The 26183-nt window shown below is 45.6% G+C and overlaps 1 protein-coding gene across 1 annotated transcript in view; it reads right to left on the bottom strand.

Annotated features, from left to right (window-relative positions):
- ADTRP (androgen dependent TFPI regulating protein) overlaps window positions 1–25866 on the bottom strand; it is an 82901-nt gene extending 57035 nt beyond the window's left edge. The window contains exons 1-4 of the mRNA XM_088471764.1: window positions 25714–25866; window positions 24808–24942; window positions 21558–21659; window positions 12212–12327 (exon numbers count right to left, since the gene is read on the bottom strand). Of these exons, the coding sequence (XP_088327890.1) occupies window positions 12212–12327; window positions 21558–21659; window positions 24808–24942; window positions 25714–25866 (506 nt within the window). The remainder of the gene's footprint in view (window positions 1–12211; window positions 12328–21557; window positions 21660–24807; window positions 24943–25713) is intronic.
- Between the last annotated feature and the right edge of the window lie 317 nt (window positions 25867–26183).

The following is a 26183-nucleotide window of genomic DNA, read 5'->3' as shown; positions in this document are numbered from 1 at the left end:
CCCCACACCATTATGGAACCATCACTAAACCTGCATAGTGCTTTGTTGATCACTGTGGTCCAGGATCTCATGGGGTCTACTACACACCCAAACACTACCATCAGCCAAATCAACTGGAACCATGACTCATCAGACCATGCCACATGTTGCCAGTCCTCCAGGGTTCAATTATCGCCCACATGAGGCGATGTGTCCGGTATCGTAGTGTCAACTGGGGTATTCTGGTGGGTCTTCTTCTCTCATATCCTATGGAAGCTAAAAAACAATGCATATGCATCTGGTATCTCCTACATACTTGCCTGCAGGGGGTTTTCTGAGTACCCAGAAACCCCCCCTGCCCGTCGATCAGGAAGTGTAGTGCGGATCACAGAGGGTGTGGTCCACACTACACAGTAGCAAACACCAACGCCGGCGACGGGTAGTACACTCGTACTACGCGGCGGCAGTGTGTTTTAGGAGCCAATGAGAGTCAGACAGACTGTCATTGGCTGCTGCGTCCACTGCCGGAGCCAGCCTGGAGCTCACTTATGAGCTCCACCTCCTGGCTTCCACAGTGGGTGATGGGAGAGATGTCATGACATCTCTCCCATAGTGCAGAGCGGGCCTGGAGGATGGAGAAGCGGACAGCGGCAGGCCCAGGGATTCAGGTAATGGAGTTTTTTTGTTTTTTAGGGGGGACTACTACTGGAGGCATTATATAAGGGGCACTACTGGGGGCACTGCATAGGGTGGACCACTACTGGGAGCACTATATAAGGGGCACTTCTGGGGGGCACTACATACGAGATACCACTACTGGGGGCACTGCATAGGGGGGACTACTACTGGGCACACTGTATAGGGGAAACCACTACTGGGAGCACTGTATAAGGGGCACTACTGAGGGCACTGTGTAAGGGGCACTACTGGGGAAACTGCATAGGGGACCATTACTGGGGGAACTACATAGGGGGGACCACTACTGGGGGCACTGCATAGGGGGGACTACTACTGGGGGCACTGTATAAGGGGCACTGCATAGGGGGACCACTACTGGGGGCCCTGTATAAGGGGCACTGCATAGAGGGGACCACTACTGGGGGTACTGTATAAGGGGCACTACTGAGGGCACTTTGTAAGGGGCATTACTGGGGGCACTGCACTGGGGGACCACTACTGGGGGCACTACATAGTGGGGCACTGTATATGGGCACTACTGGGAGCACTGCATAAGCGGCATTACTGGGGGCACTGTATAAGGGGCACTACTGGGGGCACTGTATAGGGGGACCACTACTGGGGACAATGTATAAGAGGCACTACTGAGGGCACTGTATAAGAGGCACTACTGGGGGCACTGCATAGGGGGACCACTACTGGGGGCACTGTGTATGGGTCACTACTGGGGTACTGCATAAGGGGCACTACTGGGGGCACTGTATGAGAGGCACTACTAGGGGCACTGTATAATGGGTACTACTGGTGGCACTGCATAGGGGGACCACTACTGGGGGCACTGTATAAGGGGCACTACTGAGGGCAGGGGTATCTTTAATAAATCGTGCTGGCTGTATTTATTTGCCTGCTGGTGACGTTGCTGGTCACGATCATTAAGCACCAGTGGTCGGCCACTGTACTGTACATGGTGGGTGGTAACGCCTTACGTGAGTTATTCCCATTACACATGTGACACCGTAGATAGAGGAATAATGTATGTCCACACAACTTCGGAAATGGAATGTCCCATCCTTCAGGCACCCGCTATATTGCCCCATTCAAATTCTGATAATTCACATTGTCTTGCCATGATCAGCCTGGCCAGTGTTCAAACTGACTCATGAGATGTCAGATTACCAACTGGGCATTTACAAGATGTCACAGTACAGTGATACCACCTACCATTACCTTTACATCCCATGACTTTTGGCACTTCTGTGTATTATTATTGTGGGATGTTTATGGCATGAGCAAAAGTCAAGTCACATGATAATCATGGCACTTCAGTAAAGAAAATGATGGAAACCCTACATATAAGAGGGAGGTTGGATGCTTCTTATCCATATCTGTTAACTTTATTTTCGCTGTCATTTCCTAGCACACATCTAATTCAGTTTCTATATGACAGCATATCTGTAACATTGTGTGCGACTAAACATAGGGCCTGATTCCGATGTGGACAGTATTGCAGTGCTGCAGGGAAGCAGGGAAGTGACTGTGCAATACCATCCAACTAAATGCAAATGCAGCAGGAGGTGTCTGTAGGAAATAGACGCCTCCTGATTGCACCTAATCCAACGATGCAAACCCTGGGCTTGGCACACCTACAAAACGGGGGCAACAGGCTTCCATTTTGTGCAATGGTCCTGGTCACCACCCCCGCTCTGCACCCCAAATGCTGCAGCATCTCCTTATGCTGCGGCTAAGGGGGGGCTGCGAGCGATCACGCAGGCTGCATTCTGCACATGCACACACTCACAATGATAGGATAAGTACATAAACCATTGAGTTTACGGACAAACAGATGTGTCCACATACATCTATCCTCCGTACGATACAAGTTGCGTTACATATAACACATGAACGATGTGAGACTCAGTAGTGCTGAAGGTCTTTTTGTGCAACATTTTCCCTTAAAATGCGTATTATTCGCCAAGCAATGAAAATAGGATGCACAAGCAGCTTCTGCTGATTTAAATAATATATTCTGTGTGCGACTGTGGCTATATCTGCATGAGAAACGCTACGTTACAGTGTCAGTGGCTGTGATAGTGTAACATCCCATTTTGCATGCAGATGCAGCCGCACTCGCACACAGAATCACATAATATAGGCTCGGCATGGCGCAACTAGAAGGGCTGTTTAACAGGCAAAGAGGCTTGATGGGTGGGGACACATCTGTATCTTAATCAGGTTAGTGGCCATTGCACATAAAGTAGGGATATGCAGATGAAAACCTTGTTTCTGCAGTCAAAGTATGTTAATGGCTAATACCATGGTAGGAATACCCATGTCAATTTAGAGATGTGCGGTTCGGTTCTCCAGAAATCCGGATCCACCCGAATTTCGTGAATCCGGGTAAATCTGGGTCGTGGTTCTGAACTTTTTTGTGGTTTGGAATTCGCATTTTAAATCCGAATTTCGGGTTTTGGATTGCATAAATTCAATGATTTTAGCTGTTTTTAAGACTTTTTATCTATTTTTTATTTAAAAAATTCAGATACTAAACCAAAACACTTGAGGGTAGATTGCAAAACCATATCAAGATCCAAAACCTTGAAGGAGATACAGATCCAAAACCAAAACACGGAGATCGGCGCACATGCCTATGTCAATCCTACAGTAGTTACCAGTCAGCTATAAACTATATGTGGGCAAAAAATGAAAGAATAGTAGACTTCTTTCTCCTTGGTGACAGTGGGTTCTAGGATCACCAGAATATCTTTTTTTCAAGATTTCATGAATATAGATGGGGTAGAGGTAGGGCCGGATTACCCATTAGGTGATGCAGGCGGCTGCCTAGGTTCCAGTCACTGCAGGGGCCCATCTATACTGCTTTAAGTATGACATTTTTTTAAATTAAGAAACTGAAAGTGGCTGTGACACTGTAACGTAGCCCTGCAGAATCCAGAATCTGGGGTGGGCATTGAGTGTACCCTGGGACTGGCACCTCAGGAGTTACTGATGCATGCAGGAGGGCCTGTCCGTCACGTACAGCTGCTCATTTCCTAAGTTTGCAGTCTGTCCAATCAGAGGTGGGGGGCAGTCAGTGAGGTTATATATCTGGGGTAAGTTCCTGGAGTTCCCAGGCAGGTCTGTTATTCACAGAGAATCACTGAGCTAATCAGTGTAGGAGGAGGTCTTGCATCTTTTTATGGAACACCGCAGAGAAGCTCCCATGACCACAGTCTGTGGGGGATGCACTGTGCAGCTGAAAGTTCTATCATTCCCTGTAATGCAAGGGAATATGTGGTCTATTCACTAAGCCTTGGAGAGAGATAAAGTAAAGAAAGCTAAGTATCAACCAATAAGCTCCTAACTGTCATCTTTCAAACACAGCATGTAACAAGACAGGAGCTAATTGGTTGGTACTTACCTTTCTCTACTTTCTCTCTCTCCAAGGCTTAGTGAATAGACCGCTATGTGAGAATGTATAGGCAGGGTCGGCGCTTCCTTTAGGCAAGCTTAGACAGCTACCTAGGGGTGCCGACCATTAGAGGGCGCTTTTAAGTTTGCCCAGATGCTATGGGTCCCTCCGGCCCAGCGATCGCACCCCCTACACCCTCCATTTGCCGGGTGCCCACTGAGACTGTGTTACCAGCGTGCGCCCGGATCCTTCTCTCCTCTCTCTCCCCCGGCGTCAGTGGCAGCCGGAGGACGGAGCTCATTCCTGAGCTCTGGCTTGCGGTTCCCACAGTGCACTATGGGAGTGATGTCATGACATCACTCCCATTGTTCCAAGGAGCGGGCGCCAGGTACGGATGGCAGCAGGCACTGGAGCAGGGTTTAAGGTAAGTATTGTTTTTTTTTTGTGTATGTGTGTGTGCGGGGGGGGGGGCTTACTTCTGGGGGCACTACAGGGGCCTTACTACTGGGGGCATCATATGAGGGCACTACAGCAGCCTTACTACTGGGGGCAGTGCCGTAGCAGGACTGCAGTGCGCTCTGTGCTGCACTGCCATCCCTCTCGCTCCCCCCCGCCCCCGCCTCCTCATAGGCTCTTTCCTTTTCACCCGCCCAACGGGTGGAGGGCGGGGATTCCTTTAGCGTTACTCTGTGAGAGCCTCGTTGAACTCCAGGAGGTCTCTTCCTGCAGACCTCCGGAGCCGGGCAGGTAGCGGCCGGTGACCTTGCAGGATTCCACCCTGTGTGGAGGCACTGGCCGCACCACCTGCCCTACGGCCCTGACTGGGGGCATCATATGGGGGCACTACAGGGGCCTTACTATTGGTGGCACTACAGGGGCCTTACTACTGGGGGCACTATTGGGAGCACTACAACTGGGGACACTACAGGGGCCCTTACTACTGGGGGCACTTCAAGGGTCATTACTACTGGGGCACTGCAGGAAGCATTACTACTGGGGGCACTACCACAGGGGGCATTCATTTTAGGGGCATTATTACCAGGGGATTTGTTACCAGGGGCACTACTACAGGGGGCATTATTACTACTGGGGGCATTGTGTAAGGGGCACCATTACAGTGGGCATTGCATAAGAGGCACCATTACAGTGGGCATTTAGTATTTTAGGGGAACTACTACTGTGGGCATTGTATAAGACCTAAGTTGGGGGAGCCCCTTAAAAATGTTGCTATGGGGCCCAAAAAGTTCTAGTTATGCCCCTGATACTATATATATATATATATATATATATATATATATACAGTAATATATATTGTGTGTGTGTATATATATATATATATATATGTGTGTGTGTATATATTCATACTTCTGCCTGCGCCCTCTCTTCATACTCATTTAGCCCTTCAGGTGAAAATGACTTTGCACAGGTGGAATGGCGGATAAGTTTTGTGTACAGGGGAGCAGGGGGGGGCGCTTGCAGAAGTTTTGCCTAGGGTGCCTAGAAGTCTAGCACCGGCCCCGTGTATAGGTGAGTCATGTTAGAGCTTCCTGCCTTAGCAGTCTGGAGTATTAGGGTCACAATACTGCTCATAATCCAAACATATACATTTTTTCAGCATATTTTTTACAAGGACAAATGTGACTCACTAGGCAGCACTGGATATATGACTGAGGATTTGTGATAAGTGCTTACATGCATTCTGACATCACTACCTATAATAATCAGCAATCATCTTCAGTCCTAAATTCTACTGTTGCCTCTCTCTTATTTCTATGGGCCTAATTCAGCACGGATCGCAATACTACCTTCGCACGCACCCACGAGCTGCAAAAATATGCTAATGAATGCAATCGCACGGCAACTACAGCACTATACCAAGGCACCCATCACTGTATAAAGCCGCCCACAAGTCAGCGAAAACTTCAGTAACATCAAGTAACATCTGAACCATTTGCACAATTGTGGCTGACATGACCCTACCTCACAAACTGCTAAACTTCCTGTCTCCATCTAGACCTCTGCCAGCGTATACAATTGCAGGGGCTTAATTATGCACGTCCCTGTAACGGCGTTCAAATGCAAATACACGCCTGCGTTCCGTCGACCATCCCCCACTCCACCCCCAAACGGTCACTTCATGTCAATCACTCTGTGAAGACTCTGCGTGCTTACTGCGATTGCTTCACTATCGCATCGGCTGGTTCGCGCACTGCAATGCATACGCATGTGCAGAATGCAAACATCGGCCAGGTACGTGTGAACACAGCCGTGCGATCCATGCTGAATCAGGCCCTCTGTGCACAAGGTGTTCTGGCTTTAGCAAGTGTGTATCCTAATATTCAAGCATCAATAGGCAAAGGCAGAAACCAGTCAGGTTCAATCTGAGGTCTGGTAACAGATTTCCAAGTATAAGCACTACTGACAAGCACAAAAGTTACGAGTCAAATGTTTGTGAGGAGACTAATACCCTAACAATAACTGTTAGGTGAGGCACCCTTAAGTACCTTCAACCAGCTGCCCTTTTCCTCCAGTCTGAGCTCACTCCACTTCGTAGAAACAATGACGCCTCTCCACACATCAGAGCCACTCTGACGGAGATAAAATGACAGTACAGTAGCACGGAATAGCAACCTGCTCATGTAGTAGAGACTACTGAAGCTGACAGAAAGAGAACCAACAGCTTCCATGTTTGAAATGTGAATCATTATTCTATCCAATTTGTTTTTCTGCTGGCTAACCTTCCTTCCCAGAGAGCAAAACCCAGTGGCATAACTAGGGTATTTGGAGCCCAGGGAAAATGTAAAAATGGAGCCCCCCCTCCTATGAGCGTGCGCCAAAGGCGTGTGTGGCAAAAAATGGGCGTGGTCACTTAAAGATGGAGCGTGTCAACATGACACACCCCTTTATTGTCACTCTGAACATTCCTTTCCATATGCACCTTAATCCCAGTAGTGCCCCTTATACAGTACCCCCAGTATGCAATGTACCCAGTTGTGGTCCCTCTTATGCAGGCCCATAGTAGTGCCCTTTATACAGTACCCCCAGTAGTGATCCCCCTTATGCAGGCCCCCATTAGTTCCCCTTATACAGTACCCCAGTATACAATGCCCCGTAGTAGTCCTCCTTATGCAGCCCCTTATTAGTTCCCCTTATTTAGTGCCCCCAGTAGTGGTCCCCCTTATGCAGTGCCCCATGTAGTGATCCCCCTTATGCAGTGCCTATTATATAGTGCCCCCAGTAGCAGTCCCCCCAATGCAGTGACCCCAGTAGTGGTACTCCCTTATGCAGTGCCCTTTAAATAGTTGCCTCAGTAGTAGTCCCCACTATGCAGTGCCCCCAGTAGTGGTCCCCCTTATGCAGGCCCCCAGCAGTGATCCCCACTATCCAGTGCCCCTTATACAGTGCCCCCTGTAGTGGTCCTCCCTATTTAGTGCCCCCAGTAGTGGTCCCCCCAGTGCAGTGCCCCTTGTGCCCCTAGAAGTAAGCCCCTTATATAGTGCCCCCAGCAGTAGTCCCCCCATGCAGTGCCCCTAGTAGTGGTGTCCCATATACAGATCCCAGTAGTGATCCCCCCTTTCCAGTGCCCTTATACAGTGCCACCTGTAGTGGTCCTCCCTATTTGGTGCCCCCAGTAGTAGTCCACTAGTAGTAAGCCCCTTATATAGTGTCCCCAGTAGTAATGTCCTTTGTGCCCCTAGTAGTAAGCCCCTTATATAGTGCCACCAGTAGTAGTATCCCCCCAGTAGTAGTCCCTAGTAGAGGTTCCCCCTCCCGATGCAGTGCCCCCAGTAGTAGCCCCCCAGTTGTAGTCCCCAGTAGTGCCCCAACCCCAGTAGAGGTCCCCCCCAGTAATGGTGCCCCACAAGCTAAAAAAAATACACTTACCTGAATCCACACTCCAACTCCGGCCACTGCTTCCACGTCAGTCCTCCCGGGCTGCCACCCTCTGCATTATGGGAGAGACATCATGACGTCTCTCCCATTACCCACTGCAGGAGCCGAAAGGCGGAGCTCATGAGTGAGCTCCAGCCTGGCTCATGCAGTGGGCGCAGCAGCAGTGAATGAGAATCTGTCTGACTCTCATTGGCTGCTGGTTAACACACACATCGCCGCCGCGCCGGCGGCGATGTGTGAGTTAAACTGCACAGCCTGAGCCCGCCTCCCACCCTCCTCCTGGCTCTATTGGGTAAGCGCTCAGGGGGAGAAAAGGGGCTCGGCTGTGCAGCACAGGACTGGCGCTGGGTGCAGGGAAGCCTAGCGCCAGTCCTGTGTAAATGTGTAGCACTGACCACACACTGCGGTCGGAGCTACACTGCCTAACTAGGATGGACCAGGCCGGACAATGGCCGGCAGTGCCCAGGGCACGTGCCCCGCTCGCCTTGCCCTAGTTACGCCACTGCTTATACCCCTTTCAGACAGAAATCCAAATTACTGGGTTAAACATTTCAACCTGGTAATTTGGTGATTTACACAGGACCTTTTTCTGTCTGAAGGGGACGTCCCGGGTCTAAATTCCCAGGACTTCGACCCAGGAATTTACCAGGGTGGGAGACACAGGAATTTAGTCCCGGGATGACCCTTTTAGACAGAAGAAATACACGTGTAAATCAGCAAATTACTGGGTTGAATTTTTTGACCCGGTAATTTGCTCTACTGTCTAAAGGGGGGTACAGACAGAGAATGGCAATAAAACCCAGTACGCAAAAGTCTGGAAAAATCTGGGTGTTTTTACATTTTCTGTCTGAAAGTGATATATTATATTATTTATTTGCTCACTAGGCATGCTTTGGCTTTATACACAGCAGAGAGAATTGTTGTGAAACATATCACGACTTCAAAAAACTAGATTTAAAGATCTGGCGCTCTTATTTAAGTACAGGCATCAAAGCCAAAATGACACATATCTGTTTTACTTATTAGTTAGCCAATGGGGAAAAGGAAATCGTGCAATATGACCAAAGTAAGGATCACGTTGGCTGGTGTGTAAAAGCAAGAAGATTGGTTTTTCATGGTATACAAAGGTCATGACCTCAATAAAATTTATTAACTCAAATCTACAATTTAAAGTATGTCAAGAAAAACCAACCCAACTACAATTTAAAGTTCTACATCCGAATAACATGAACTATCAAGGTCCATTTCTACCCAGTGTAATGCCAATAGGAGTTGCGATTGTCCCTACAGGACAAATATATTGCTTAAGATAAGTGAGCAGTTCAAATTGTCCTAAAGAAAAAAGTAGTAAAAAAGAGTTTGTGTAGTGATGGTAATATTAATATGGCACCTAGGGGCCCATTCATCATTGTAGGCCGTATGGCCTCCTATGATGAAGTTTTGAACTCACTGCGAGGGATACTTTAGTATCCAACTCGCAGCGGGGGAAGCCTGACACTGGAGCAATTCATCATTGCTCCGGTGAGGGGACAACTGCTCCGAAAAGTAGTTGGCCCCGTGGAAAGTATCGCAGCTACTTCTGTAGCTGTGTTACTTACCTGCTCCCCGTCGTCCCGGCAAAACACATTTTCAGAGCTGCCGGGAGGGAGTGACGAGGTGGTGGAGGGATCCGCTTGGATCTCTCTTCGCATCCCCGGGATCCGAGAACAAGCGCCGTCTGAAAATGGCGTTTGTTCTCGGCACCAAACTCCAAAAACTTTCAGTTTTCAGAGTTTACTGAATACCGGGGGGGTTCTATCGGACCCCTAATGATGATTGGCCTGGTAACTTAAAAATGTGGAAACTAGAGTTTCCGCATGATTACTGGACCATTGATCGATTGATGAATAGGCCCCCTAGTCTTAATATTATGTAGTATTTCTGGTTCTACAGGAGAAATTCCCACTGGCACACATGCCATGGGTCCAGTTGGGTTCTGGGACTATGGCCACAACTATATTGCACATCAGTGTAGTAAGTGTCTAGGGTCTGCTTAGCAACAGTGTTAGTATTTCAAATCATTCATATCACAACAAATATGGTTAAAGCGTCATTGATTTATTTGCCAAACAGTCTACACTGGAGCCGCAGAAGTGCATAGCAAGAAACATGACATCAAATAGTGACACAATCCAAGAGATCGGACAAGAGAAAAAGTTGGCAGACAATTATCCACGAGTCATTGGTAACAATCAAAATGTCAGATTCATAGCTATTGAACCTGATAAAATATAGAGATGTGCGCCTTCCTCCGTGTTTTGGTTTTTAATCTGTATCTCCTCTTGTTTAGGATCTGGATTGGTTTTGCCAAAACCACCCTTGTGTGTTTTGATTTGGTTTTGGATCTGTATTTTTTTTTTTTTAAATTATAAAAACAGCTAAAATCACATAATTTGGGCCTGTTTTTGTTCCTACAGTATTAACCCCAATAACATTTAATTTTCAATCAATTTTGACCACCTCACAATATGGATTTTTTCATCCAATATAGGGCCAAAAGGTTGCATAGAGCTAGCTGGCTGACTAAGCTAAGCGACAGCAGTGGGTTGGATACACCAATAGTGCACTTACTGTGACAGCAGTGTCGGCAGTGCAGGGTGCTGGCGGTGTCCCCAATGCGAGAGTGCCAGTGGTGTTCTCAATGCCGAAGTGCCATCGGTGTTGGCAGAGTGGGGGTCCTGGCAGTGTCCTGAGTGCATAGTGCCAGCAGTGTCAGCAGAGCAGGGGGGCCAGCGGTGTCCTCAGTGCAGGAGAACTGACAGTGTCGGTTGTGCAGGGATGCCCTCAGTGTGGGAGTAGCGGCAGTGCGAGGTTGCTGTCAGCGTCCTCAATACGTGGGGCAGTAGTGCTGGGGTGCTGGCAGTGTCCTTAGTAGGGTGCCAGTGGTGTCGACAAAGCAGGGGTGCCAGCGGTGTCCTCAGTGCATGTGTGCTGACAGTGTCGGCAGTGCAGGGGTGCCACTGGTGTCCTTTGTGTGGGAGTGTCGGGTTGCTGATGGTGTCCTCAGTACGTGGGGAGTGCGGAGGTGCTGGCAGTATCCTCAGTGCAGGGTGTCGACAAAGCAGGGGGTGCTAGCGGTGTCCTCAGTGTACGTGTGCTGACAGTGTCGGCAATGCAGGGGTGCTGGTGGTGTCCTCAGTGTGGGAGTGCTGGCAGTGTCAGCAGTGTGGGGTCCCTGACGGTGTCCTCAGTATGTGGGGCAGCAGTGCAGGGGTGCTGGCAGTGTCCTCAGTGAAAGGTGCCGGCGGTGTTGGCAGAGCATGGGTGCAAGCGGTGTCCTCAGTGTGGGGGTCCTCATGGTGTCAGCAGTGCATGGGTGCCGGTGGTGTCCTCAATGCAGGGTGCCAGCAGAGTCGGCAGCAGGGGTGTCGGCAGCAAGGGATGCTTCCAGTGGAGGTTGGCAACGGGGGGTGCAAGCAGTGTCAGGCAAGGGCGGCATCTTCCTAAAACCTAACTTCCTGTGTGTTTAATGCTGATTGGCTGAGAGCTGTGAAAGACGGCTCTCTCAGCCAATAAGCGTTAAGCCCGCTCAATGCAAAACCTTGCGATCCAACAGTGGGATCACAAGGTTTTGCCTCGGAGAGGGATCCAGGGCAGGCAGGGAGATCTGAGCTGTGGCTCGGATCGCCCCGGATCCCCGAAATTCGGATGGGTCCGGTTCTCTGAGAAACGGACCCGCTCATCTCTAATAAAATACCACATTGTGGCTCCTGACATAATTATACTGATAAACATACATGCAAACAATAAGCAGAATCATAACTGCATGGATGCAGTTATCAAATTATGCAGGCAGAGCAGCAGCAGTCTCCTCTGCCTGCATGATGGCCCCCTGTTTTCCAGATCTGCCCATGGTTGAGGGGCGCACAATGCCACCCTGTGCAGTGCAGTGCCTTGCATACTGATTTTTTTAATATTTTTTGTAGGGTGCGTGGTCACACCTCCACGGTCAGGCCACACACCCACAGTACCCGGGCCCGGCCCCACTCTCTATGGCCCTGGAGACATTATAGATGACCCTGCACAAGAGAGCTTATATGCTAGATTTAGGTTTTACTAGCATTAGCATAAAGTCTCAAAAACGTAGTGACAGCAACAAGCAAATTTGAATCAGCCCAATATCATGTCTAACAATATTTCCGTCATGCCCCCTGATGCTAATAAGGCTATAATATTTTGTAGATTATTCCCATGAAACATGTCTTGTTTACGTACCAGCTTATATAGCATACTGAGCAAATCCCCAAGAGGAGGAGTCCCTTTTTCTTTGGGGGATAGCGATGTGGAGTGGTTACAATTTCCAAGACGGCAATAGGGAAAACAGCTGTGTGCTGCAAAACAAACAATACTTTATTATTGCATCAGATATATTGTAGCGCTCTGGTTACTTTGTTTGTAACTGAAAAATGTAAAAATCTTTTTCTAGAAAATGTGTAATGGAAATATAAAGCTGTGTTACTACTCAAAACAGCAGTATAAAATTAAGTGATGGATTAATTAAACAGTTACATTGCAAACATTTCAGAACATTTCTGTATGACATGCAAGAGATGACAAAGTACAGTAGTCTTCAAAAATATGTATTCAATGCCGTATCATTGGCAAGGCAACTTAGGGAACTGCCTTGAGACCAAACGTACTATGTAAATCATCAGCAATTGGCAATAAACAAGAAGAATTATTGCCATGCTAGTACAGAATGATACAAAGGGGCACCTGCGTTTCTCCCATAGGGATGTCAGTGTAGCATGAGTGCTGTACGTGTCTGCGGATTGTAGCATTAGGAACTCTGTGCTGAGTTACTTTCACATAAGCAAAGATACTGTAACAGTCTATGAATTCTGAAAACCAATGTTTGTAGTATAAACACTGATATTCCACACAGTGTAGAGACAAATTGTCAATATAAACTCCAAGGGCCTCATCTACACATACTGGCCTTCTTTTTGGACCCACCTTGTGAGAGATCACACCAGTGGGTGTGTGATTACGCAAATTGCATCATCGCACAGCAGAGGCAGAGCCTAATAATGCAAATTGCAGAAAGAAATTGCAGAAAGAAAGAGAAGCAGGGACAGTCTCATCTCCCAAATTCAGGGAAGGGTATTATTATTATTTAGATTTTGGAACAGACGCAGCTAGAGATGCACTTTTTCCATCGTGATAAAGATATGTGTTAAATATTTAGTTAGATAGATAGATAGATATAGTATATATATATATATATATATATATATACAGTATTATGAAATATCTTATATTAAAATTGATTTTGTGAAAAGATTAAACCGCTGGCTTTGTGACACTATAGTGAAATGTAACTTCATCTCATACTGAGAACGGAAGTTACCAAATATAAATCTGTCCAGCTGTAGAGAAATATATGAGTCAAACAATGTCAAATTTCAGAGTTACAGAATTAATTGTTTCAGTAAAGCACCATGTTTATTTTTTGCATTTGGGGGAGAGAGCACCCCTGAACGAGGCAGCAGCCCCTTGATAAATGACACATGCAGCATCCCTGCACAGCTACTTTGCTGATAAGAGTAACTAACGCGCACACACACACAGGAAAAAAAACATTTTCTTTTTTTTTTTTCCCACTGGGGGTGAAGAGCACCTCTGATGGACAGAGCACCCCCTGGACAACACAGCAGCACCCCTTATGGACTGCAGTGACACAGGAGCCACTGAAGCCCCCTCTTCTGTCTGCAGCACAGCTCCTAGTATAGAGTAACACAGCCCTTATGGACAACAGGCACAGCACAGCCCAGCACAGCAGCCAGCCTTAGTCTGGACTAGTGGACAACAGCCAGCCAGCCCCTAGGCAGTATGGACATTAAGCAGCCAGCCCCTGACAAGTGACAACAGTAGCCAGCCCCCCGAGTCAGGTGGGAAAACCCGAGCCAACTTGGATCTTGGCTCGGATCGCTAAGTTCGGGTGGGTTCGGATGTCTGATATCTGAACCTGCTCATCTCTACTTAATACTGGCTGTATGCACTGTATATAGTAGAGAAAATATATGCATATTATCAGCATGTACTTATGGCAGTGTAGCACAATCAGGTATAGGATATCTAAATGAGACAATCCATGCTGCCAATTTACATTCTCATTGTAAACTAGCTGGGATACCCAGTGTTGCCTGGACCCCGAAGTACCCATCGTTGCCTGGAGCCTGAAGTACACCTGCAGCCTTTATTTGTTTACATTGTCGTTGCCTATAACCTCATACCATTGATCCTGAAAAGGACCCCACTGTTTGCTAACATGCATGCAAACAGTGGCATAACTAATGGGTGTAAGGGGTGTGGCTGCTATGGTGCCCAAGCTACCTCTGTGGCCCGCCACTCCCCCTACACCCAGTAATACACACAAGGTGGGCCAGTCCAGTCAGGGTCGCTGAGGGGGACCCAGGTGTTAGCAGTGTTGATTTGGTGCCGGCACACCAGCTGATTACAGCTGGTGCACCAGCAGGCAGACATGGTAGGCAGCCCCGGCGGTCGCTAGGCAATCAGAGCCAGCTCCTGATTGGCTGCCAGCCCACAAGCTCCAATTGGCTTGCGACCAGCACCAGATTCAAATTGCAGCAGCTCTGTCTGTCCATGTTTGCTGCTGCCTGCCAGTGTGCCAACTGTAATTAGATGGTGACCCAGCCACAAATCTACACCTGCTGGCTGCTGATGGCACACAGGGGGAGGCGAGAGGCTGCTGGAGGGACACTGGGAGGTTAGTTGCTGGGGGGACATAATGTGTAAGGGGCATTACTGTGTAGCATAATGTTATAAGGGGCATCACTGTGTGGTATAATGTGTAAGGGGAACTACTTTTGTGTGGAATAATGTGTTATATGGACTACTACTACTAAGTGGCATAATCTATAAAGAGCATTACTGTGTGGTATAATGTGTAAGAGGCATTACTGTGTAGTGTAAGGGGCATTACTATGTGTAGGCATAATGTATAAGGGGCACTACTACTATTGTGTATTATGGGTACTGCTGTGTGGAATAACCTTAATGGGCTCTGTGTGGGGGCAAATGTATGTGTTTATTTACCTCTGGGGGGGTCTTTTAAGATCTTGCTATGTGGCCCACACAGTTCTAGTTTTGCCCTTGCATGCAAACACAGATATGAAAAATAGCCAGAGGCTGCACACAACCCTTATACTCTATTGATGTATGTTAATGTAATGTCAATAAACATAGGGAAATTCGTAAAAAGAATTGTGTTTTTTACGAATTTCCCTATGTTTATTGACATCTCATTAACATACATCTATATAGTATAAGGGTTGTGCGCAGCCTCTGGCTATTTTTCATATTGCTTTTCATTGGATGAGGTCAGACATCCTCCAGGGCAGTAACACACTTTTCCATTGAAGTCCACGTCATTTGCATAAGGTACGCTGGACCACCACCCCACTTACTAATGCAAACACAGATGGCTGACTAATATATATGGTCACTTTAAAAAGAATTAACTCTGGATTTAATGAACTTGCATGAGTCAAAGTTTGACACTTGCTCAGACTGTGAGGTTAAGATTATACTTTTGTAGCTTTCACATGTTTTTGGCAAACTACCAATTTCCACTTGAGCCAGTCCCAGAACTTGTGTAATTTAGGAGTGTCCCCATTTTTAGGGATTGTGTGACAGTGTGTGGCCCTGACGAAGTTTAAGCGGTATGCAGTCAGGATGCTGATGTTCAAAATGCTGACCGCCAACTTCCCGACTGTGCAATCCCAACAGGGGACTAATGATAGGCATTGAAATCCTGGCATCTATCATTATCCCTACACCGGGAGCCAATAACGAATGAAGGTAAGCCGGGCGGCGGCCGTGGACAACAGCGGGAAGGGATTAGGTTAGGGGCTCCCAGTGGGGACTTAGGGTTAGGAACCCCCCACAAGGGTTAGGGTTAGGCTAGGGGAAGGGGGGGTTAAGTTTTGGCACCCCTGGGGGGAGGTTAGGGTTAGGCTCCCCCCCAGGAGAGTTAGGTTTAGGCTGCGGGGACAGGGGGGGTTAGGTTTAGGCACTTACAGGAGGGGGTTAGGGTTAGGCACTAGGGGGGGAAGTTAGGGTTAGGGACCCCGAAGGGAGGGTTAGGGGGGAGAAAGGGTCAGGATTTTCACTGCTTCCGGTCTTCCGGCGTCAGGATCATTCATACCATTCCCATTTAAACCAAGGCAAAAACCTAATCCTGGTCAAACTACACCACCATTACAAATTTTGTGGAGCTAGGTCCAAAATTCTGGCCGTGGCTAATGTATAAACAGACAGACTTACTTTCTTCCTTATTATATACAGTAGATTAACAGTATTTAAATGTAAAGAAAATACCAATGATAATTGATATTTCTCTACTTGATTGTATACATCCTCATTTAATTGTTCTGTGTCAGTCTTTTGCAGTGTAGCACTTAAGGAGATATAGCTGTGGAAAATGCATTCCCACTTGTCTAAAGTAATAGATATTTATATAAAAATTAAACTCAAGCACACTGCATTAAAAATACATTGAAAATTTTCAATCTGAGGAAGACTGTGGGCCTGATTCAGCAGTGCACGCCAGTGGACTGCTGAAAGCAGATTCCCGATGTTCGTGAATCTGCGCAGGCACAAGACCCATTCTGCGAGTGTGCAGAATGGGTCCTGCTAACACGCTAGCAGACTGGCAGCGGACTGGCAGTGATTGATATTCTGCTGCCGTCTGCGGGTGGGGAGGGGGCGGCGATGGCCTCCGCTTCCTGTAATGGAGGCGTGTCGCCACCGTAGAGGGGGAGGGAAGAAGCTAGGATCTCTATTGGCTGACAGAGATTTTCTGGCCTCTTCCTCTAAACTGCGGTAGCCAGCTGCGGGACCCCATGGGTCACCGCAACCGGCCTATGTTACACGGATTATCCGATGCTGCGTTGGACAACGCAGCTCAGAGAAGTAATGCACAGGAGGCATTATGGCTCCTGCTGCTTAATCATATCTGCAAGGATCGCAATTGCAAAGCTGCCTGCGTGCATACATCATATATCTATAGCCTGCATGCAGCTTTGCAATTACGATCCTTGCAGAATCAGGCCCTGAGTACCTCAGGCCCAGCCCACCCACCCCGCTCCTGCGCTTTTGCCCAGCGTATCTGCAGACACTGCACCTTGGTTCCTGAGGCTGAGCACTGGGTGGACGCAGAGGCCTGGACAATGCGATGAGGGCGTCCGTGCGGAGGAGAGACGGTAAGTGAATGCATCACCTAGGGCTCAGGCTGGCTGCTGGCACTGGCAGGTCAGGCTGTGTGTGTGACTATGTGCCGGCGTGCCTCACTCCACCACATACAGCCTGCCTGTCAGTGCCAGCAGCCAGCCCATGAGTAAAAAACAGTGCCGGAGTCTGAATGGATGTCCATTCAGTGACAGGAGAGGGCTGGGGGAAGCACAGCTAGAGAGGCTCCCCCCAGCCTGATGTTAGTTGGAGGCGTGCCATTTGGGGCACGCCTCCAAATAACGTACATAGGGGGCATGGCTTATGGCAATTAGGCCACGCCCCCATTTTTGGTCACGCGTGGTGAAACCCTCTAAGGAACCGGCACAGGGTGCTCCGACCCCTGGAGCCGGCCCTGATCAGGACAACGCACCAGCCCACACAGCTCTTTCAGAAGGGGTGTACATAGAAGGAGAACAAAGATAAGATGTACTTGCTATAATTTATGTTTAATTATATTATCAGTATTGTTATTTAATAGCCACACCTCATATGTGTGGCAATCAAACAAGTAAACAATATCAATTACCAGTTTCAATTACATCAACCATTTACCAACATGAACACTTTCTTTTGTACCTCTGCAGTCAATTCCACTTTAACTCATATAAACTGACATATAAGGAAATTGATTTCACAAAACGGCACATGTGCGGCAAATTTTTACCATGTTTGTGCATTTTTGTAATCAACCTTTAATGAACACAAATATTAAAAAAGTGTGAGGCAGCACAACCATATCACGCTATAGCAAAAAATAAATACATTATCAAAAAAATAATAGTAAAACAGAAAGCTTCCACTAGCTGGTATATACTAAAAACAAAAAATGTACAGTCAGGTCCATAAATATTGGGACATTGACAGAATTTTCATATTTTGGCCTCTATTCACCACCACAATGGCTTTGAAATGAAACAAACAAGATGTGATTTAACTGCAGACTTTCAGATTTAATTTGAGGGTAAGTACATCCAAATCAGGTGAACGGTGTAGGAATTTACAACTGTGGTACAGTCAATGGCTATTACTACTATATTCCATAAAAATTGCTATATTTATGGTATACAGTGTTTAAAAAATATATTTTTTTTACAAAATTGTGTTGGATAAGTTATAAAAAGATGTTCTTGACCCAATTTAAATAATAAAAAAAACGACAATTTCTGAATGTATTTTGGAAAAAATATTAGCCAGTTAAAGTAACAATAGATTAAATACACCCAAATCATAAGTAATAGAGCATAACAAACAGTAGATATGGAAGTTGTGTGGCAGGAAAGGTTGCAGGACCAGATTACAATAAGAGTACAATGACCCCATTTATCAATGATGCATAACCCAGTTAGCACTCACTAAAGAGGTGATGTCATCCTTTCTGTATTTCGCTGTTTGTCTAAGATTACCGCTGTTTGTCACTGCATCACCACTGACCCCCCCCACCACAACTGTTCCCCTCTCCCCTCACAAACCTCCTATTTGTGGCAACACTGACCCCCCCCTGTCCTCTCTACCCTCACTCAGCCCCAACCCCCCCCCCTCTCATTCACGCCCCCCTTCCCCCACACAGATTTCCCTTTCCTGGTCTCTTTCCCCTGACAGCTCCAAACTACCTAAGCCATCCACAGCACCCCCTCCCCAACACAGGGTCGGCAACAGAAATTTCGGGGCCTGGTACACTGATGTCTCTGGTGGCCCTACCTTCTCACCACCACCCCCGATCCCGCACATCCTTCTCCTGCATGTGTTATATGTGAAGTGTGATATATATATATAATATGACAAAAGGACCGGAGTGTCCTGAAACGTTGGCTAGATGGATGCATATTGCGTTATTTTCACCTGCATATATTTTCTATATATAGCGTGCAGAGGGTCCAGCACTCTCAACAACTTAAATGACTTATAGATGTGCCCTCACAAAATAATATAAAGGCATACAAAGGTGCAGCACTCTCAGTAAATAATACAGATGACACAGCAGTGTATAATTGACGTTTCAGTACTTTATCTGTACTATCTAATCCTGAAGATAGTACAGATAAAATACTGAAACGTCGATTATAGACTGCTGTGTCATCTGTATTATTTAGAGTGCTGCACCTTTGTATGCCTTTATACATATATATAGGCTCTTTTATCAAGACAATATCAAAAGATGAACAAACACATAACATATAAATACATACCAATATCTGACACCCGAGTGCTGCAATCACGCTAACCCGTCTGAGTCCCGATGACGTCATGGGCGTGCTAGGATCGTTACAGTGATGGAATGTACTTATTCTGTCAGTTCTCTTTGTTTACCTAGCTTCCCTTTGTTGCCCTGGTGAAGGTACACGTCATGTTCACACCCCCCAGTGAGTCGGCGCCTAGCACGCCCATGACGTCATCGGGACTCAGATGGGTTAGCGTGATTGCAGCACTCGGGTGTCAGATATTGGTATGTATTTATATGTTATGTGTTTGATATTGTTTTGATAAAAGAGCCGCCGAGCTCTGAAACGTTGACTACTATATGTGCAGCTTGCTGTAATTTTTTTATGCTGTTTGTCCTGGAGTTCTGTCCGTTTTGTTGTGCTTCATCTACGAGTTTTCCTCTGGAGAGGAACCTGGGCTAGTTGCTGTTTTCAGTCGGAGTGCCGGACTACAATTGTTATATATATATAGTTTCTTTTTACCGAATCTTATTGGGTATCAGCTGTCACGAGTTTGGGATAGCCAATAAGATTCGGTAAACAAACCCGAACAGAACCGAGCCTGCACATCCCTAAAATATATCTCTATCTCTAATCTCTATCTACACACACTTAAAGACAATGGACCCAGTGTCTTTATTTAATATATTTACATTTGGTTAAAAAAAAATCTGTTCAATACTGTCTCTTACTCTTTTTTCCTTTTATGATCAGATGCTGACAGCCAGACTTGTCCTCAACAGCTGAACTGCTGCATGTTCCACCCGCACGCACCCCTCTGCCTACGTCCATATGCGGCTGTGGCTGCACGGCTCCCGCACCTCCCTTTCAAGTCCTGCCTTCCCCTTCCCTGCAGCCTGCACGCGGCGCCAGCCAGTCACGGTCACCGGGAGGCACAGGCTGCAGGCTTGTCATTGGACCACCGCCGGTCTGGCAACCCAGCACTGCTCTGCGGTGCCAGCGGGGGCTGTTCAAAGAGAGAATGGCTGGCTGCTACTGGGCTGGCCTTGCTGCCGCTGCACCTGTGCTGTGGATCGCAGTGGTGGGGGCCCGACAAAATCAATTGGATCTGATTTGCGGTGGGTGGTGGGGGGAGGAGGTCTGAGGGTACTTGCCCCCCCTTAATCCAGCCCTGGTTGGGTGGTGGCTATTGGTCCCGGTGGCTGTGGCCCCGTTTTGTGCCAGTCCGGTTCTCGGGGCCCCTCAGGGCCCGGTACGGGTGTACCCTTAGTCCCTCCCTGTCGTCGGGCCTGCCCCCACACAGGATCCCCTTTCTTGTTCTCTCTCCCCTCCTAGCTCCAAACTCCCCCTCCCTTCTACAGCACTGCATTCCATAGTGCCTAGAGCGCAATGGAGCTGTTGAGTAGTGGATGCAGTAGGGCAGCATCTGGTTTTGCAGGCAGGGAAGGCAGATGACCAGGACCAGCAGTCAGTGAGTGAGAGAGATTGGCAACCAGGTGAGTGCTGTCACTGTGACTCACCCTATAGAAGTGGGCATTACTGTGTGGCATAATGTGTAAGCAGTATTACTGTGTGGAATCATATGTAAGGGGCACTACTGTGTGGAATAATTTGTAAGGGGCATTACTGTGTGGGATAATGTGTATAAGGGACACTAATGTGTGGCATAATGTGTAAGGGTCACTACTGTGTGGCATAATGTGTATAAGGGACACTAATGTGTGGCATAATGTGTATAAGGGACACTAATGTGTGGCATACCATTAATAAGTGACACTACTGTGCAGTGTAATGTGAATAATGGGCACTACTGTGCTGTGTAAATAAGGTTGCACTATTCTATGGCACCATTTGAATTGGGGGTACTATCCCCACAAGACCATGCCCCTTTCTTGGTTTCACGCTGCTCCTATTTAAAATATAAGGGGGGGGGATCAATGCTCTTTCTGGCACAGGGCACCCAATTTTCTAGTTATGGCGCTGACAATACTATTGGTTAATGTTGTTTGTACAGTCATTACTTACTGCAACTAGGACATCTGTTCATTCCACTATGATTAATTCATACAGTATGTTTCTATTGGTAGAGAATGAAGAAAATAGCATGTTAAACAATCCATTACAATTTAGGGTTCCAGCTTACTTACCATACCATGATTAAGCCATTGTGGTATTATTGTATCAAGGCCTTCAGGGTAAACCAGATGCCTGTCATATGAATACAATGCCCAGAAGGATAAAAACACAAACTGCAATAAAAGAAAAATGTTGATGGAATTTGTCACAGTAAACACACATTTACATTTTCAGGCAGTTTATGATTATGAGCTTTGGAGTTCAATTAATCTGAGTATTCCAATGTCTTGGACTCACAGCTAAAGACACTACCACTTATCATGCAATCAAAATATTACTATGGTATGGAAAGAGAACTGACACAGGAGGACCCCCCAAAATAAAAATAAATAAAATGTATGAATCATTAAAATAGAGTGAAAATGATTAATTATTAAATATATATGTTATCACCAAAGTGCTGCTTCATGTGGATCTTGGGATCTAATATTTCCTTCTACCTGTGTCAATTCTTAGGTGATTACAATAAAACAAAAACTAAATAGTATACACTGGCTAAAATATCTGTGGTGCCTAATGAAGGGCACAGTTTTCTACAAGTGTGCACACTTTACGTTGGTGAGTTCGTTATATAGTCAGTAATAAATTTCACTTATATAAACAGGACCCATTATTTGTCCTTTCTTGGTCCCTCTTGAGTCAAATCTCTTTCCATACTGATTTCAAAGCTAGACTTGGAAGCTTCATCATTCTAGGCAGTTATTTATGGGACTTCATTTTATTGGCCTTTTTATGGTACATTAGGATTGTCCAATTCAGTCATTGAAGCTGATTACTATCTTTTAAATCATTCAAGTATTACTACAGTCTTGTTTCAGATAGCAGTTTATCCAAACACCAAACTGAATTATGTTACTCAAACATAACTGATGACTAGTGAAGATACTGATTGCAATTATCCTGGGTTAAATAATATTGCTGAAAGGGAAGAGAAACAGGCCTCAGATCTCACGGGAATAATCTCGATCTTCTACCCTCTATGCATTTATCAAATGGAGGTCAAGCATTATTTTCATATTTCTACATGATTTTTATAATTCAGCAATATAATTTTGGTACAATCGAAAAATAAAAGAAAAAATACATAGTGTAATATTTGTTATCATTTTAATTATAAAAACAATCAATTTTACTGCTCACCTTTTTCATGTGAGTCAAAGGTATCATGTGTACTTTATGAATATATAGGTTGGGTCCCAAAAACAATGACACCCAATTACGGTAACAGGTAGTGAGCAACCACAGTATATAATTGAACAAGGTGTGTTGCTCAACTGTATGGAAGAAGCAGTATAGTGAATCTCATGGTCAGGCACTCGGGGGTCTGGTACATTGGAGGTCAGATTAGAGCAGGTAAGGGTGAGACAAGGCAAGTCAAGTTAAATGGGGTTGTGTCGGTACACAGAAATAAAGTAGCAGTGAAGCAGAAAAACAGGGAGCCTAGATTCAGTAACAGGGTATCGGGTACAAGAGTGAGGTAAGCACGTTTTAGGGCATAGGAGGCAATCACCTAGCACTGATTGTTAAGTAAGATCCCAAATATGGTAATAGCGGGCATTGACCCAAGTTCAGAAAGCTGCCAACATGCTGCATATGCTTACATTAGGGAGCATCAACGTTGGGAACTGCCTCTCTTTCTACAATCCTGAGTAATGGCCTGAATGCCCACTACAGGGGATGTAGTTATGTGACCGGCAGCCGCAAGGGCGTCCGTCCTGTTAGACGCGGAGTGGGGAGGGTTAGATTTAGGGCAGTTAGCGGGGTTAGCGTTAGGTTTTGGGGGGGGAGGTTAGGGTTAGGCACCCCTTGATGGGAGGGTTAGTGCTAAGCACCCCCAGGGAGAGGTGTGGGCTAGGCACCCCCAGGGAGAGGTTAGGGTTAGGCACCCCCCTGTGAGGGTTAGATTTAGGGAGCGGTAAGGGGGGGGTTAGGGTTAGGCACCCCTGGGGGGCAATTCAATCCCATTTATAGCATCTGGCCAACTTCATAAAGTTAGTAGCCTGGACCTTAAAGGAGCATTTGGCCATCACAGAACATAGCACAGAATGTGGTAGTAGGTACATAATATATGAGCTCTGCTAACTTCATAGCTTCCTTTCAGGGATTAGCACCAACAAATCAAGTGATGAATAATTACAATATTTATTTAGTGTCTAAAAAGTTAATTCTCACATGACATAGTACATTTCAAACAGATAAATGTAAAATAACCACACACCTAGGTCATGATTATTCATCTCACGATTTGTTGGTGCTAATCCCTGAACGGAAGCTGTGGAGACAGTTAGCAGAGGTCACATGTTATGTGCCTACAACTAAGTGAAAAAAATGAGATATTGATGGTTTCTAGTAATAACTGAATTCATAAAATGCATGACACTATATATTTCGTCTTTTATTCTCAGGTAGCACCCTGAGAACACTTGCTGAATGCTGAATCTGAAAAGATTGGGAACTCTTGCTCTCCCTCAAGGCTGTATTGATGCTACATTTTCTCTTGTGACACCAGATTCTCATCCCCATTTTTTCTGCCACATAATATTTATATTAGGGAGACACTGGTAGCCCTGAATATTGGAGCCTTCATATAATCAGCACCGTTTCATTGAGGTTTCTTGTACTCCACCAATGAGACATGCTAATTACCTTGTACCTCAACAACACATTAAAATCTCTCATGATCTGTTTGGGGGTACGTGTAGTGTGTCTAAGAGTTTGGTTTAGTGAAACAAAAAAGGGTATGTACAGTGGGGATGAAACTCTGCATCTGAGACTCTGTGTAATGGGATTGAAGAGGTTTGTGCAATGGGCTGTGCCATAGTGCTACATATCAGCAGGCTAAAGCTGCTCTCCCAGTGGATCTGAATCTAGCTCTTAAAGCGCAATGTTTTATGATACACAAAGTTTCTATACAAGGCCACTTTAAATGAAAAACTGCTACTTAGATATCATACATCAATGATGATTTAAAGAATCACAATCTTTATGCACTGGTTTTTTTTTTAAATCTCAACAAGGAATAAAAATAATTATGAACTGATTTAGACATGAAAATAAAAATATAAATAAATGGCACAATCACAGGTTAATAAAGGAATCAAACTGCAGGTTTCTCAGGAATAATAATTGGTATTGAAAACGAAGCATTAAATAATAAAGTAAAATAATAATACAAAAGCATTGTTGGCAACATTTTTTTGATTGACACTAATACTAATCCCAAGAGGAGACCACTTTATATTTTCTGTGATTTAAACTTACAGTTGCTGCTGGAAACGCCAGAACAGAGAAGAGAAGGTCTCTGCAATAGATAACACACTTTACTAACTTAATCCCTCTTATTGGAAGCAGTAGATCCGTCAGAAAAGTGACAGCATAGAACGAAGTCTGTAAAACCTAGGAAAAATAAATACAGCATAGACATAACTAGAGGAACTCAAGGCAATTCTATATATTTTATTTGTTTCATTTTCTGTGCCAAGTATTGGCAACCTTTAGCGCTCAGCTGATAAAACAATATACTGTATCTAATATTATATAAAATTGAGGCCTTACTGTAATTTGCCAATATATGGAGGGCGACTGAGAGGTAACACAAGGAAAATATTTTTGCATAAAGGTATGTAGATACATTGAGCAGTCTCCTAGTTGATTTGGACTCATAGGGGTGAATTTACTAAAGTGAGAGTTTTAAGAAGTGAGTTTTAAAAGTGATGTTGCCCATAACAACCAATCAGATTCTAGCTATTATCTTCTAGAATGTGCTATTTAAATGTTAAATAGAATCTGATTGGTTGCTATGGGCAACATCACTTTTAAAACTCACTTCTAAAAACTCTCACTTTAGTAAATTTACCCCATAAAGTTAAGAATTTAAATATTGACAGGACTAGCATTAGGTTATTGGAAAAGCCCATCAGTCTCCCAGCCCATAAAAAAATCACTCAAAGTACAAAAATGAATGGAACAACAAATAATATATTTTATATATCCGGGCATCTTATGGGAAGATATTGCTATAAACTACATCCCATTGCTACATAGTCTATTAGATCATCAACAGAATACTTGCCCATGGTTGCAAATCCCTGTATTATAGACTGAAAGGCCCATTAGATGCATATCGATTTTGACAACACAGGTAATTTAATGGAACGTAATCCTTACCACATTAAGTACTGTCAAGTATTTCCACTGTCCACCGTACAAGAAAATTCCAACTGGCGTCTCCTTTGTACTGACTGTAAAAAGGGAATATGTGAGAAAAAAGTACCAGAAGAAAACAGAGCAGTGGTACATTAGGAGAGCAGCAGTGGCCATGATCCAGCAATCTGATAAAGAAGCCTAGTGATTGTTTTACAGAGCTGTCCTCGCTGTGCTCGTTCCATGGAAAGCACTGAGAGCATTAAGCTTTGTTCTGATTAATGAATCGGATTTGAAACAAATCACTTTGCCTGTGTTGGTTAACAGCACTCAAGAAACTTTAGTTTGGTCTCAGGATTCCACAGCTTTTCTTGAGATCAGAGAAGATTAAACTTATGTAATGTCATCTGGAACAAAGGTGATCTTTGTTTCTTAGAGAGTCTTATGGGAAAGAAACAAGATCATTCTTACATATTTCACTCTGAGCATTCTCT

The sequence above is a fragment of the Taudactylus pleione genome, unplaced genomic scaffold, assembly GCF_031769625.1.
Source record: "Taudactylus pleione unplaced genomic scaffold, aTauple2 ptg000116l, whole genome shotgun sequence".
NCBI lineage: Eukaryota > Metazoa > Chordata > Amphibia > Anura > Myobatrachidae > Taudactylus > Taudactylus pleione.
The sequence above is the reverse complement of the archived record's forward strand: the minus strand, read 5'-3'. Positions and strand labels throughout refer to the sequence as shown.